Below are 17264 nucleotides of genomic sequence, written 5' to 3'. Positions count from 1 at the left end.
GAAAAGTTTAGTATGTGGATTTTCCTTCTAGTTTGATGAAGGCTATGCTACTTACTTAAGGAGTGCATTCATGGCTATCCATCCAGTTGTAGTGTTGTTGAACTACATTGTTGAATAATGAGAGGAGCTTTTTACAGAAGTTGAAAGTTTTTGTGTCAAGAACCTGTCCATACAAAGTGGCTTGTTTATGTTGCAGTGAAGGCTGTGGTCTTTGTAGTGAGTGTTTTAAATATAACCAGCATTTCTGAGGTGGAGAAAGTCTCTTAAGGCAAGATCTTTCTTAGCCTGGAAAGCAAGCCAATGATGAAATTTATAGTGGCCAGTGAAAGATAGAGGAAAGCAAGAAGCTTTTTAGTCTGTTTGGATAACTAAGTGAACTCAGTCCTTTGACCTTTTTTGTCAGAAATGGTTGTAGTCTTCTTTTGGCATGGTGTTTTGCTGAGGCATGTGCCAAAGGGGTGTTGCGCTCAATAATTGCTCTTGTAAAGGAAGAATACAGGGATGTTATGACCTCCTTGTCCCTGGATGAGATACCCTTACTAATGAGGTGGGCCATGTAAAAAGCTTTCCGTACAACGGAGAAAACGTGGTGGTCAAAAGTCAGGTTTCTATCAACCTGGGTGCCCAAGCACCTCACGACTGATTGTGTGCTTACAACATTGTTATTAATGTGATAATGTGTGGGGACATCACTTTCCTCAAAGGGGATGATTGTGCATTTTTTGGCATTTAGCTTGAGGCCATGTTTCTGGCACCTGTCATTTGTTTGGGTGAGACCCTCTTGTAGCTTATTCAGAATTGTTTTATTAAGTCAGTAATGTGAATTATTTACTTTATTGCAAATTTATTGGCTTATTTTTGTGGATTATAGTATTGTAGGACTGCTAAAGTTGACACTGTGTGTAGATGGACTGCTGGAGTGGTTCTCCCAGTGAGAAATGCAAGTGCTGTAGTGAATATCTGTTTATTTGTTAAAAAAATTTATATATTAACTAAGATGTTAGAGTTAACTGTTAGATTAGAGAATTAAAATCAGAATGAGAATTAGAATTTTAAGGCAAATATTAGGCATTTATTACATTTATTAATTGTTCGAATGCACCTACAGTACAGCCAGGAGGTCGACTTTGGTCTCCTGTGGTAGTGAAAGAGTTAACTATATGATATATTTTATATGCGGCCCCAAGACAATTTCTGTTCACTCAATGCGGCCTCGGCAAGCCAAAAGGTTGGACACCCCAAAGGGATGCAACTTGTACATAAGGATGACAGATGGTGGTTACCTCCTTGTTGGCAGCACTGTGTCCATGAAATCTACCAAAGACATTAGCCAAACCATACAACTTGCATAGTAAATAGCAATCCATCCATCTGCCATCCACAACCCATTTTCCCATTTGTTTTGGACATGGGGCTGGGGTGCCACTTCTACAGTGACAATCATCTACAGCCAAGGTTTACATTGCTGGGTGGGTAGCCCTGCTATCATTCTCCTTTCACACTACACACACACACACACACACACACACACACACACACACACACACACACACACACACACACACACACACACACACATGCAAACTCACAGCTATGGCCAATTTAAAGTGCCCAAGCCACCTACTGCATGTCTTTGGAATCTGTGAGGAAACCCGAGCACCTGGTAGAAACCCACATGAACACACAGAGGACATACAGACTCCACATAGAAGCCTCCCCAGCAGAGAATTGAACCAGGGAACTTCCTGTTGTGTGGCAACAATGATATCTGCTTTGTCACTGTGTAATATAAACAGCAATATAAAAATAAAAATCATAAGCAGAACAGAAACAAATACTTTATTACTAAAAGGTTAAGCATTTTTGTCTCAATTTGTTTTCAGAGATTTTATCATGTGAATGAAACCATCTCTTAGTTGGTCCAGCAGCAGTCACTTACTCATCCACTCCCTGCTTGGTTCTTATAGGCTGAGAGGTAAGTACTAGACTAGCTAACCTTGAGGGCCATTTAAGCCTAATCAGTTTCCCTTTTTGTGCTCTAATTCACTTATCCCATTTGGGTAGAGGTTCGATTCTTCCACAGCTCCATAGTTCAGCTGTTCTGATGATCTTCAAGTGCCCCAACCTCCAGTCAAACTTGAGGTATCTGAACCAAAGTCGGGGCTTTATCCTTCTATGCCACAGAGTGAAGACCTCAAAAGATTCAATATCTGTCATCTGCCAAAATCATATTGATGCTCTAGCTGCATTTCTTCTAGAAATAAATATGCTAATGCTGTAGCCTGCCACTCTCTCTCTTTTAAATCAGCAATTCCTTCTACTGACGCTGAGTAGTCCTTTATCCTTCACTGCCTTCTTCTTGTTCTAGCACGTATCACATTCTGATAAAATATACTGTTCACATCTAAGATGTTGCTATTCCTTTGAAATACCGCAAGCTCTTGTACAATATACGTATTAAGCACCTTTAGTCTCAGTGCAGATTCTGGTGGCCCTGTTTACACTACTGCCAAATGTAGGTCTTTGTAGAGATGGGACTTCCAGAAATGAACTACTCCCAATAGTTTACAATATAGTGACTAAGATGTTATGAAGTGAAGAGTGTTTTCTACAGTAATCCATTTTATCCTGCATCCAGTATCTTTCTCCCTCCATCTCTCTGCTTAACATGTATGTGAACATTTCCATATTGAAGAGTGAAGATACTCGGATAGAACTGTTGCATTACGTCTTACTTACCCACAACAGTAAATGTTCAAATTTCACACTGCCTCAGTGGCATATGGGTTCTGTACCTGCAGAAATCCCACACTGGCAGCTTTTTAGAGTTCAGAATCCCTTCCTCTGATTCTCTGTGATATGGGATTAAATAAGACCCTCCCATTAGAGGAAGACTAACTATGGTCAAAGAAAGTTAGTTATTCAAGCTTTTAGTGCTAACTAGGATGAACCAAGAAGGACCAGAAACAATATTTGCCTGAAACCAATCAATTCATAGCCATAAAACACCAACACAAATACCGAAAGGCTACCAACAGCACAAAAAGGTTGGATACCATTGAAATATGTATAAAATTCTGGGGATGGTGGGTGGTTCCTGCCACTGTGGCAGTATCAGATTCAAACATCTATGTTACAGGTAAGTAGGACTTATGCAGCTGTACTATTTTCATCATACACACTACCTCAGTGGTATATGGGAAGATTCTCAAAGCTTACCCTACCTGGGGACGAGGAAGGATGTGGATCAGGAGCACCTGTTTAAAGGTCCTCACAAAGCCTTCTCTGGAACTTAGGAAAGACTCCAGTTTGTAGTGCTTTGTAAAGGTATGAACAGAAGGCCAAGTTACTGCCTCTAGAATGATTCTAGTGCCCCCTCCTTTCCACTGAAGAAGATAAGGCTTTGGTAGAATGTGCCTTATATTTGCCTGGAATAGATTTACCATGGTGGGAATAACAAAAAACAATAGTAGAGTACAACCATTGAGCAATCAAATAGATTGACCCTTCTTAGCCCCAGAATAGGAAATATACAGCTGCTCAGCTTTTTTGAAGGGATTGTTCTGTCACGGGAGTACCTGAGCTGCCTGTGCACATCCAAAATATGCAGAATCTTCTCCCCTTTGTTTTTATGTTCTGGAAAGAAAACTGGAAGACTGATGGCTTGTATTTGGGGTAAATTCAGAGACAACTATTTGGCATGAAAGAAGGATTAGTGCATAAAGCAACCATGCCCTTGTGGAAAATCAGATAAGGCTGCCCACCATGAGAGCTTGCAGCTCACAGACTCACCTTACAGATATCAGAGCAATAAGAAAAACAGTTTTCCAGGTGATGAACCCCAAATTAGCCTGAAAGGCAGGTTCAAATAAACTGACCAAATTGTTCATACTATTACCTAGCAATGAACCACCTACACTGGCTCAAAATTCCTAATTACCTGACCTACTCTCAACTGCTTAATGCTTTAAAAATAATACACAAACCTGACACCTGCCCATCACTACAAAACTTCCTCAAACACAACTTCCATACTAGGAATCACTGTTCACAGAGCAAATATCTCCTGACCAGGACTAAGTCTCATAATACTGCAGGCGACTCACTTTACTCGACCTGTGTTGCTAAGCATTGGAACACCATCCCTCCCACCTAAAAACAGGAAAACATTACCACACATTTCAAACACTACCTAAAACAACACCTAACTTCCTCATGGCAGTGCTCATGCTACCATCCTGACTAAACCCACCTTTCTTTCTGTTTTCCTCCATTGAATATTTCTCTATAAATCACCCTGACTTTCTCACCTTTCTTATTCCTATCTCTTTCTCTTTCATACCTACTACTGTTCCTTCAACTAACTTAGTATCTGTAATCCTGTCCTATTAATACATACTCCTTACCTACCTCATCATTTTACCTACCTATGGTTACCTCAACCTCTCCACTATCAGAACTTTTTTCTGATCCTGCTGTAGTGACATCATACCTCATTAATGTCAGTATACATATTTTATTTATTTATTTATTGACACGTGTTAACCGGGTTGATCCAGCTGGGCCAAAGGCTCATTTTCAGTGGAGACCCGAGGAGAAAAGCTCTAGTAACATACAGTAAAGTTAACAGTAGATAAAAAAATAAAAATATACAGAGAAACAAAGTGTACTGCGGTGGTGGTGCTGCAGTAGAATTGTCGCCTCACAGTAAGATGTTGTCCTGTTCGATTCTCAGCTATAGCGTCTTCTGTGTGGAGACATGGGTGAATGGGCGTACCTTCGTTGAAGGTTGTGCATCAGGACTGGCAACTCAGTACATAAAACTCTACTGCCAATCATTAGCGGACTGGAGTTCCGCTGTGGCGACCCCTAACCAGGAAAAGCCGAAAGATACAACATACAGAGAAACAAAGTAAAAGCAATATATAGATTGCAAGTATACAAAGATACTTAACTACAAGTAATAAATGATCATTAAAAGTATGTAATTGTAGCAAGCATTCAGTTATATAGATTGGGTAGCTAGTAAATCAGAAATAGCTTACTAATTGCAAAGGGTGTGAAAGCAAAAACCACAACTAAGTTGGGGGGGGGGGTTAGGTTTGATTTAGTCAGAGACAGGTTTTGTTATTTAGTAGATGAAGTTTGAGCTCATTTTTGAAGTGTGAATGGCGTATAATGGAGCGTATGTTTAAGGGAAGTTTGTTCCAGGCTAGTGCTATAGAGCATTCAAAAAAAGTTTGCCTACATTTTTCTTTGGTTGATTGACAGACAAAAGTTGCTGGTTAGAGGTTTGGAGGGTCCTTGAAGGGGAATAAGGGGTGACAAGTGATGAGAGCATTGGACAGGAAGATGGTCTGTAGAGTGTATAACTTGAAACTGTGATTGTAGCAGTAGTTGTGGGAATTCTAGCTATTGGAGAGAGTTAAGGGCATGGCAGTGATGAGAGTTATGTGGAGAGTTTGTTATGAATCTAGCAATTTTGTGATAGGTTTGCTCGAGTTTTTTTCCATGTTGAGGACTGAATATTTGTTAGAACTGGGGCTGCATAGAGAGGAGTGGGAAGGAGGAAAGCTTGTGCCAGGGTGAGTCTTGCATTAGAAGTTAGAACTTTTCTGTTACGATACAGCATGCCTAGTTTTTCATGTGTTTTTTTATACATTGGAGTAGATGTAGGTTGAATTTAAGTTTGTCATCAATGAATGATGCCTAGGAGTTTTGTGTGGGGTTTGGGTCTAATGACTGTGTTGTTAGAGGATGAAATGTAAAAAGTAGATTTATGGTGGGAGAGAGATCAGGGAAGGAAAAGCAACAGTTTGGTCTTTTGGGATTAAGAATCAGAATATTATCAGACAACCACTTTTTGGTGGCTAGGAAGGACTGTTGGAAAAGGGTCTGGAGTTCAGAGATATTGCTGGAGATGGAGATGACTGTTGAGTCGTCTGCATATTGGTTGAGAGAAGATTTTGTACAAGATGTAAACAGTTCATTTGTGAAGATGTTAAACAGTAGAGAGCACAAAATGGAGCCTTGTGGAACTCCATTTGGGACTGAGATATAGGGAGAGCAGGAAAATTGCCACCTAACAGATTGCTGCCAACTGGAGCAGTAGCTGGAGAACCAATCAAGAGAGGTAGTGGATAGGTTGAGCTTAGCAAGTTTTGTATGCAGAATGGAATGAGAAACAGTGTCAAAAGCTTTGAAAAGGTTGAAGAAGATATAGGATATGAGTTGTTTGTTTTCTAGACCTTTAGCTATGGTGTGTGTGAAAGAGAGGAGTACTGTTGATGTACTGTGGTGAGGCCGGAAACCCTGTTGTAAGGAGTGAGAAGGTGTGAGTGGATACATTTCTCTAGTATTTTAGAGGAGGGGGGTAGAATAGCAGTGGGACGATAGTTAGAAGGGTCAGTTGAGTTGCCTCCTTTATGGAGGGGGATTGTGAAGAAAGATTTCCAGATGGTAGGGACTGTAGCTTCTTGGATAGATCTATTAATAAGAATAGATATGGGGTAGGCTATGGATTCAGCAGCAAGTTTGAGGAATGAAGGAGGGAGGTTGTCAGTAGAGGGCGAGCATTGTTTAAGTTTTAGCAGAAGTGACGATGTATGAAGTAGAAACAGGTTCATACAAACAGGTTCATATAATGAACCTATTAGCATTATCAATCCTCTTGTATATACAGCTATTACATGTTAATATTGCCTGCAAAGTAATGCTTAAAATGTTTAATTTTTTAATGCTGTTCAATGTAAATATGTATATTATGTGGAGCTTTTCTCCCTGAAAATGGGACTTGTGCCCAGTTGGGCTTTCCCAGTAAACAAAAGACAATAAATGAATATAAATATTAAAAGGAGATACCAAGAAGTGGGAATTTGCTGTCTGGGAGGTCTCAAGTCCAATACGCCTTTCATAAGAGAAAGGGAGATATGTGGGCAGACAAACAAAGATGGCTCCTTGACAGATGCATAGGATAAGCTGTCATTGAGTAGCTCACACAAATATTTCAAAACCAGAGGTTTGACACCATACCTGGCCCTCTGATATGAGTTAGACACAACCTAGAAAACCTCTTCCATTTCTAAATATAACATTTTCTATTTGCAGGTTTTCTTGTCTCCTTCAATACCTGTTGTATGTTTTCATGGGATAACTGCCTAAAAGATCACAAGATAGAATCATCCAGCCTGCCAGTAGCAATTGCCCTAAGCTGAGGTGCACTGTCACCCCTGATACTGTGTGAGTAGATCCAGAGTGTCAAGAAGCTTGTGGTGTTTGCCTTTGATCAATTTCATTAAAAGGGAGAACCAGCTTTAAAGGGGTCACCAGAATGATTATAGAATCTTCAGAAGTACACTTGATCTCAGCAGAGATGGTGGAAATGCATAAAGGAACATTCCCTTTCAAGGTTACTGACAATGCTTCTGTCCTCCAAGCATTGCTGCAAAGATGTCTCAAAATGGATTTTTTCAACTGTCTGTTTTGAAAGGAGTCAATTAGATCTATTTTAAATGTTCCCCACATTTGGACAAAATCCAGGCAGACCTCTGTCTTCAGTTTCCACTCAAAAGGGTCCATCCAGGATCTGCTAGTCTGTCTGCCACTATGCTTTGCTCTTATGGGATATATGAGGCCTGAAACATCAGAAAATGCCGTAATGCTAGCTCCCAGGCCATCAGCGCCAACCAGCAAAGATGATATGATCTTGTACCCCTTTGTTTGCTTGGGTACCACACAACTGTGGAGTTACCTGTGACATAGTATGATCTTGTACCCCACTGTTTGCTTGGGTACCACATGACTTTGAAATTTCCTGTGACATATAACTATATAACAGGGGACCTGGAGACATTATGTGGCAAACCATCTCTAAGGTCTGAATCCCTGATAACATTTCTTTGATACTCCTCTATTGTTTTCAGTATAAAATCTGACTAGTCCATTTGGATTTATTGAACTTGGGTCTGCAGGGGAAGGGAGGGTCTGGACTGAGATACATTTGATTCCTCCACCATTGTAACTCTCATTTCAAAAATCTAGTACTCATACCCAGAACTCCATGGGATGCAGGTGCTGGATCCCACAGTTTTTTAAGTACCACTTAATCTTTCTTTTGTGGAGTTTGGCCTGTGGTTTCATGAGAATCATTGATGCCATGGCTCCAAGAATTCTGAGAAGCAGGAAAGAGAGAGATCCCAGAAAATGTTCTGAATAGTCAGGACTATGTCTTCTAGTAGAAAGGCCATATTTTTTCTCTGTCCATCAGTCAGCCCAGGAAAACAACTGCTTGTGAGAGTGTGAGACAGGACATTAGTAGGTTCAACTTGAAGCTAGAAGCAATTGGCATGTAATGATAAGTATCCTTCAGATGTTGTCTTCTTGAAACAGTGGTACAGAAGAAGAGGTAGGACCACCTGCAGGATGAATATTTTCTATCTGGGTACTTTCAAAAAGGTAACACTTTTCTCAGTAATAGCTCCTTGTTGAGTACCACAAAGACTCTGGTGCAAAATCCTTTTCCTTTTTGTGGTGCAGGAACTGATTCTTCTTGAAACTTGTGAAGGTGTACCAGACAGAACAGGCATGTCTGATCTGGAGGGTGTGTGAGGAAATTTTCTTGTCCACTGGCAAGAGTATCCTTACAGAATTATTCTCAGCACTTACTTGCCTGAGATATTTGTGGCCAGGCTGTTGGAATGAATGAAAACCAGGGAAGGGGGAAGGACCGAAGGGGCAGATTGCCCTGAGTCTTGGCAGAGTCATTCTTTAGCAGGGGAAAGATTTGCTTTTTGTGAAAGGAATCCCATTGATTTGGTTTGGAAGAATTGCCCTCTTGCCATTTCCTCTTGATACCCTGACTCTTGTTAGGATGGGATTTTTGTTTGTTCTGCCCTTTGAAGTTGGACATCTACTTAGGAGAGAGCCTGGGAATATGAAACATGCAAGATAACCCATGCACCAATTTACCTCTGCCATACCATACCATTGTTTGAGAATCTGGGTAGCAGCAGGACCAAACATTAATTCAGAACTTACAGTAGCATTCAAAATCTCATTTTTAAAATCCTCAGAAAAATCTGGTTATGTAATTAAGCAAACCTTCTCAATACAACAGAAGCAGCTGTATTTCCAGAACAAATGTCTGCACCTACCAAGACACTTGTCAAAGCATGTTTCAAAACCTCAGTCACATTAGAGACACTCTCATTTACATAACACTTCTCATCAAAACACCAGAAACACAAAACTGTATGGATAATAAAACAACAAAAGAGTTACTAGACAAGATTTATTGTACATGAAAAACTCTATAGCACTTTGGCAAATAGCCTTCAAGGAGACCAAACACTTCTCGTCAGCCTGCAAAGATACAACAAAGTCATCTAAACAATAAATTTGTTCATTAAGCGCAGATAATTTAAAATTCTAAAGACTAAATTAATAGACCGAGCCAACTTTTTTAACTGAGATTCTAACCACTTGGTAATTCTATCCAGTGGTGTAGGGTTAGAAGAAGTCAAGGCTCTGTTAGAGTTGGCAGCTGGAGAAACCACAGCTGGGACAACTGACAACAGAGAAAAAATAGCTCCAAGATCAGAGTACACATTGTATTTCCTCACATCCTTTTTAGGAATTGGTTCACTAGCCAAAGAGGTTTTACATGTCTTTTTAGAAACATCTTCTAAGGCTGGTACCAGAGAAGGAACAGCCAAAACATGTAGAATCTCATCCTTTATAAGATCATAAACTCTGCCAATCTTTGGCATAGCTCTACATTGCTTCAGGCAAACAAATCTCTAAGCCTAGCTAGCATTGGCAGAAAGGTAAAAGCTTGTTTTTTTTTTAACCTGTTCACCTTCAGAAGGACCCAAGAGTGTTTACTATTCTGCATCAGAGTCCCCATCAAAATTGTAGCATTTAACTGATCACTGGAAAAGATAGCCCCATAGTCATTCCGAATAGGAGCACAGCCTCCAATATTACTTGATTGTAAAACACTCTTAGCTAAGGAAACCAAATCAGCCCTATACATGGCAGTACCCTCATTGGCTGCTGAGTGGTGAAGTTTCTGTTTCTTCTTACTATGAAATACACCAGATAACAAAATATTTATGGACAAAATACTATGTCCAGCAAGGGATGTCTTATCCCAGACCTCTCTTGTACCTACAAGGTGTGGTTCTCCTGTATGAAAAAATATTTGCGGACAGAGTACTGTCTCTGACAAGGTCTCTTACCCCAACCTCTACTTCAAATAAATGGTAAAGTTGTCACATACCTGAACCAGGTACTGGAAAAGCCATGGATAGCAATTGTACCTAGAGGGAGAGAGTTCTGAAAGTATTGTAATGCTAATAGGACTGCTCTCATCTTTAAGACTCTGATATACAAACTGGCCTCTACTCTGGACCACGTACCCTGAACAGTCCATCCCAAGAAAAGTCCCCCCCACCCCAATTGGGAGGTGGCCATGGTCAGCATGACCTTCAGAGGAGGAAAGATAAATGGGCATCCCTGACAAAGCATGTTTGACTGGATCCACCAAAGTAGGAAATCCTTGGAGGCTCACAAAATATTTATAGGATACTTTAACGGATTTCAAAGCATCGACCATTGTACTGACAGGGTCCAATGGAGAATCCTCATGTGAAAGCGAGTCATGGGTAATAGGATGATCGCTGCACATCTCTTACTTTTTCTTGCACTCTATCTTTCTTTCAATGACTTTCTGGACTTCTGATTATCACCAGCTTTCTTTATGTACCTTATTTCCATTCTTGGCTTGGCTGTATATTTGTTATATAGTCTTCACACATGCTGTTTTGAGGTTTTGCACTGATCTTCAACTCCACCTACTTCCTCTTCTTCCTGAGGTGCTATATAATATGTAATATTTCCTTGACATCTTGTGCTTTCATTCCAGTCAAATTCCAGGTTTTAAACCTAGACTCCATTGACTTAGAGCTTTCTCTGAACACTAACTGTCACTGATTGTGATACCTAATGTTTTATGCTGTGGGTAGACTGTTTCACTGGGATGATTTTGCAATCTCTGATTCTACTGTAAAGCTCTTTCCTAATAAGTAGGAAGTCTATTTTAGCTGCATATGTGTGTGATATTGTGACAGTCCCTCTTGCTCAGCCATGTGCTGGCCCACAAAAAGCCTTTTGTCAGACAGAAGCCTAGAATGTCCTTTTCTTCTTTACTACTGTTGCCCCACCCAGGTGGATCCAGGCAGCCCTCATACCTTGTTCTGTCTGCCTGTCCTAATACGTGCATTCAGGTCCCCCATTATCAACAAAAACTCATGTATCTAGTAGGTCCTGCAACTTCTACCTGAATGCACTTTTTTTCCTCGCTGTGGGGCATAGGCTGACATTGTGAATACTGCTCTATCCTTACAGCGGAGTCTGATTGCCATGAGTCTCTCACAACTTTTGATGCTATCCCATCACTGTCTTCTGAAACCTCTCCCTCAACATAATTTCACTCTATTTCTAGTCTGTCCTCCCCAAAGTATGAGACTTTGGACCCCCAAGTCAAATAGCTTTGCTGCACTGTGCTTCCATCTTGTCTTCTGGATATACATGATGTCCAGCATCTTCCTTACCATCATGCCATCCATTTCCAAATTGGGTCCTGTCAGTGAACATATACTGAGTATACCATTCCATAGTTCATGTTTGGCAGATTGAATGGTTTTATGTCCAGCTTTTGCTCATCAGAACTATCCCAAATAATCCAAGTTAGGTAACTGGATATTGGCCTGCCAGTAGCTTATTGACCCAGGGCTGCTGGGCTTTATAGCAGACATACAGTGATGAACAGGTATTTACCTCTCCTACCATTAATGTTGGTCCCTAGCATAAGTTGGAGTAGGCCAGGTCCTCAATTCATTTATCATCAGTAAACACCTATGCCCATTTTGAGGACATTAGTCAATGTGACCAAATCACTTAGAGACATTTTTACATGATCAAGTGACTTGCACTAACATGACATGCACTCTGTGATCCATGTTCTCCTATCCAGAGGATACTGTGTACCACAGGGTTGTCCAAAGTGGTTGGTCTGCGCAACTCTTTCCTTTACAGGCACCATCTACAGCCTGCTGCACAAAACCCAAGTCTTGGGTGAATTTGAGGTATAAACATCCAGTATGTTTTTGGGAGGCAGGACAAACCCAAATGATTCACATCAAGAACATGCAAACTCCACACAGGCATTGGACGGAGTAGATCAGGATTAAATCTTGTACATGGGAGGTAAAGGCCATAACCATTGTCATCTGTGCTATTTCTAGCCTTTCCTAACATTCAGCATCTGAGTTTCATTAGTATGTATCAGCTCTTACTTAGGTACAGATTGGTGCTTCTAATGTCCCTTATCATCCATTTATTAAAGGTGGCATGCACCTCAGTGTTATTTTTTTTTTTATTCTGTTTCTGCTGTTTACATGCCCTGACACCCCTACTTCAGTTAATTTAAAATAAAATTTTACTTAACTTTGATATGAAATTAAATGGAAAGTATAATTAATAAAATCTGTTATGGCTGCTAAATGTCTTAAGGTCTACTCCAGTAACCTGCTCTGATGTCACCTGCAGGATAAACAATGAAATTATTTCCTTTAAGGAAAGATCATATTACAGCAAACAGTAAGCAAAATAATATGTGCAGGGAATATTGAATATAAAGATCACTGATTATAATGATTGCATTTAAATGCAACATTTTTCCAGTGCTAGATATGTTTCTAAGATAGGCAGAGTCTCCATTACTCACAGAACAAATTTAAATGCCATGTCATACTTACAGTAATGATGTCTTCACATAGCTGATGCCTGGGCGAGGTTTGGGGCACTCAGGTCGAACACAGTGAAAGCCACCAAAACCATTCACACAGATCTCATCATGGTTACAGTTGTGCAGATTCTTTGAACACTCATCAATATCTGTTGGAAAAAAAGAAGCATATTATGCACATCTCAAATCATGCTCCTCAGGGAGTTTCTCAAAGGATTTTTAATCGGGTGGGAAATAACTGCAATGTTCTGAAACTGAACATCCCATCAAACACATCCCTTACACTCTGAAGCCTTCATTTACATATTCTGCTCAGGAAACTGAGGTTTGAAACTATACACTCACCAGCCTACCATGACCATAAAACCTACTGTCAGTCTAAAAATGAATAACTCACTATCATGTGTGTTTTGAAAATTGACTATAAATCTGAAGTGTTCTGACTCAAATATGTGCTGTACTTTAAAGGTTCTTAACCTCATGACATTAAATATTCTGCTGTTATGCAAGTTTGCATAACTGTATTTTGTATGGATAAAAGTTTGTGTAGTGGCTAAAGTTTCACCAGTTGCCCTGAACATCACAAAAACAGGACTCAAAATTTTGAAACCGTATTTATTTGTGTATTTTCAAAAAGCAAGAAACTGTATTCTGCAGCTCATGTATTACACCATGGGTTAAATTATGTCTGCATTGTTATTGTTATTATTAGCGGTATTATTTTATAAAGTTGGATAATTGGAAGAAAATTTTCCCTGTCTGCTGTAACAGTACCGATCCAGCCTGAACTTGCATTTAAAGACTTTCTTTCCTCTTATGCCACCCATTCTTTTCCTTATCTGCAGGCCACCCACTTCACATATGTGCCCTCTGTATTCAGAAACACCCATTTACATCAGCTGCAAATTTAATTCCCTCCTACATAAGACTCTTGCAAACGAATGCTGATATGTTACGGCTTTGTGGAGCATTCATCTATATCCACCATTTTATCTCATTTACTTTAGACTTACACTTTTATTTTGACTCCAAAAGTATAAAATGCTAGCCCTACAACATCAGTTCCATCCTTTTCTTCATTCTGTATGGTTTAATGAATGATTTCTTATACAAACTTGATGTATAGAATGAGAACACCCACCTTGGATCCTGGAAGATCACAGGGTATAGGTTCTATCCCCATAGGAGGTATTTAGATTTATATTGCAGTAATGACAATACTACATTTTTAAGGTATCATCATTTGGATACGTTGTTAAACTAAGGCATCACTTGCTTAATCTGGTGGTAATTCAGCTGGATAGAAATGCTCTCAAGGCAGTAATCCACAAACAGCAGGATATCAAATCAATTTAATGTAAACCGCAGTACAAAAATATTGCCAATGCTTTAGATAAAGTATGTACAGATAGTTACTGAAGCCAGTGTTAGGGAGACATCCTTAATGTAACACGTCTATTTACATTTCATCCTAATTATTAAATGTTTACTTTAACAAAAGTATAGTGAATGTTTTTCCAAATAATTACATATTTATCCATTGCATAACAATGCAAGTGAATTGTACACTGAACATGCAGCAAGAGACATTTTATATAGAAAAATTAATCAAATAAATACTAATATCACTAACAATACTCACTCTAACCCATCTTTACTTGCATCTTAACCAATAACTATAGCAAGATATCCGGTAACCAACAACTATAGCAAGATATCCAGGCTCGTGTCTACTCCAACAAGGATTCACAAAGCTGTTGCCACATATAGTAATGTATTAATTACAAGTAAGTCAATATTTAAGCATGATAATACTCCACTCAATAGGCTATACAAGAACAAGGTTACAGACAGTATCTCCTTGGTGCTGGGATTTGGATTTGACCTCTTCTCCCCAAGTACATTCTGGTTGAGGCCCACATTGGCATAAGTGACCTTAGCATAAAATTTTAATACCAAATAGCAATTAACTTTTCTCACTTCCAGTAGGAATGTGGAATACTAGTCTAAAACATGTTTACAAAAAAAAAAAGTGACAAAAAAATGATAGAAAAATATAAACATGTTATCAAAGAGACAGTGAAAAATCTGTAGACTTTAATGAACTGTATTGCAAAATTCTACCACGCATGGTCAATTATTTTTGCATCTGAAAAAATGAGACGTAATGTCCTCTTCCTTTAAATTGTTGGTGCTGCTATTATATTAATCATTTTAGTGTGTTTTTCTGTGTAATAGCTTCAAAGATCACGTGTTGGGTGGGGTTCAAGAATGTGTTAGAAGAGGTAAATAGGGGCATATGTTTAAAAATAGCCATAACACATGCAGAAGCAAATTAGGCCTAAAGATTTATATGTTCCTCCAAAATAGGGAAAGTTGGCACATCAGGCGGGATATGCCCTGCAACCCTGACTGTTAAAGCACCCAGCATATTTCCTTGCTTTCCTCATTTATTCTGATATAAGCCTCCTCTTAATGATAAATACATAGTACTACTATTCCACTTTATTGTATACACTAATCTTAATTCTAATTACTTTCACAAACATTGCCTACCAAATTTCACAACCTGCTCATTCATACATTACTCACATCCACATTTTTATTATATACATATCTTATCTCACTTTAGTATCGGCACCATCTTCTAGCTTATTTCTATCCTATTGGATTGCACACCAAAGTTTGTTCTTCCTCCTTTAACTTCTTATCCATAGTTAATGTACAATTTTATGTTCTAAAGTCAGTCAGACTGAAGTGTCCTGTTAGTTTGTTATGTTTTTTGATTTTGTAATTTGTTAAACTTTTGTGGTAGATTGTATAACTGTACAATTTATGTAATGTGTATAAACTCTTCAGTGCTTATTTTTTTTAAATCTTTGTAATTTTTTTTCTTTTTTTTTCTTTTTTTTTAAATCTTTGTAATTTTTGAAATGTTTCACCAGGGAGTCCAAAGAAAAGGGGACTTTGTGCCTATTCTAACTTTCCTGGTAAACAAATACAGAATAAATAAATACATAAAATAAATAAGTCTTTAAAGAATAATCACAAGTTTTTTTTCCAATTATATTAGGGGTATTATTTGTAATATGCTACTGCATGGAAATTAAAGTGAATAGCACTACCTGTTCTGATACTAAAGGCATAACGAATGTCCTGGCCAACGCATTTAGCACAAATATTTTCTCTAGCTCACACCCCAGGATCCCTTCCCTTGAATCCTTTGACACTGCTCCTCCCATTATCACTATGGATTCTAGAAGCTATTACAAAAAGTAATAATAGCAGCTTCATAAGCCTGGAGAATATACCAGCAGCATAAATTATGCAATACAAGGCTTTCCCAAAATTATAAGTGATATATAATGTTTGCAAATGGGAATGTGTCAGTATGGTCTGTGATGTAAAATGCTTGTGACTAGGATTGTGTTGGTGTGGTTTATTTTCATTTATATAGATGTATGATTGCCTATGTAGTAAGTGATGGTTTAATGAAAATGTTTCTTGTTTAAAAAAACAAGCAAGAATTGAATAATTTATGTAATATTGCTTAGATTATATGATATCTAGCAATATATGTGAAATATAATGTTTATTATGTTAATATAGTTTGAATACTTTTATATGAATGTAAATTTGCCTATGTCACAAGTGATAATTCAATAAAGGTGTTTGGAAAAAAAATACTCAAATGCAACTTCACTTAAGGTCAGTTAGGTAGTTAGAGATCTAGGTACTTCTGTCAACAGTGAACTTTCTTTTGACAATCAATAATCAGTTACAGTAAGGAAATCTATTATTATCTCCCAGTTAATATTAAAGGTATATCCCCATGATCCAAACAGGTCCTGGTTCTCATATATTACTCTCTAATTAGGTTGATTGTATGCATCTCACCAAAGATGTATCCCATCATGAAAGGCCTCAGTGTTTGCTAAGTAAGAGAATCAAAAGTCTAGGCTGATTTACTTATCTGAAGAGATTTCACTTCACTGCAGCTTCATATGACACAGAGAAATAAAGCCCTTACTATAGCCCAGTTGACCTAAGTTCAATTAGCATCTCAGGCAATTCACAGAGTGGCAAGGTGGGATGGGTCTGCCTGTTCCAAGTGGAACGGCATTCATCATTGAAGGTCCCTTAGGGGAGGCATGGTTCTTAAAGAGGTATTGCCCTCAAACATAAACTATAAACATGGGAGACAGGGCAAGGAAGTTTGGAAGGCAATTAAAGAAACCCTCTAAGACAGACGTTGAGATGGTTGAGCCCAGAGGATGCCCTTAGAAACCTTAACTGTCCTTAGCAATACCAGAGCAATTCTGGAGGGGGTAGAAGACAGACTACTAGACCTGGCATGAACATGGAACACTGGAGGTTAGGGCTGTGATATGATGTCCCAAGGAAGACCAAAAAAATCTGTTTCAGTCAACTTGCAGTCAGATGAAGAATTCAACAA

General features: G+C 38.8%; 1 protein-coding gene across 2 annotated transcripts in view; it reads right to left on the bottom strand.

Annotated features, from left to right (window-relative positions):
• Window positions 1–17264, bottom strand: part of LOC122809676 (fibulin-7-like) — a 545587-nt gene that overhangs the window by 76618 nt on the left and 451705 nt on the right. For both annotated transcript variants that reach the window (XM_044081345.1, XM_044081346.1), the window contains exon 8: window positions 12819–12957. In XM_044081345.1, coding sequence (XP_043937280.1) covers window positions 12819–12957 — 139 coding nt within the window. The remainder of the gene's footprint in view (window positions 1–12818; window positions 12958–17264) is intronic.

This window comes from Protopterus annectens, chromosome 8.part0, assembly GCF_019279795.1.
Source record: "Protopterus annectens isolate FY-2018-M chromosome 8.part0, PAN1.0, whole genome shotgun sequence".
NCBI classification, from domain to species: domain Eukaryota; kingdom Metazoa; phylum Chordata; order Ceratodontiformes; family Protopteridae; genus Protopterus; species Protopterus annectens.
Note: the sequence above shows the minus strand (reverse complement) of the source record. Positions and strands in the feature narration are given on the sequence as shown.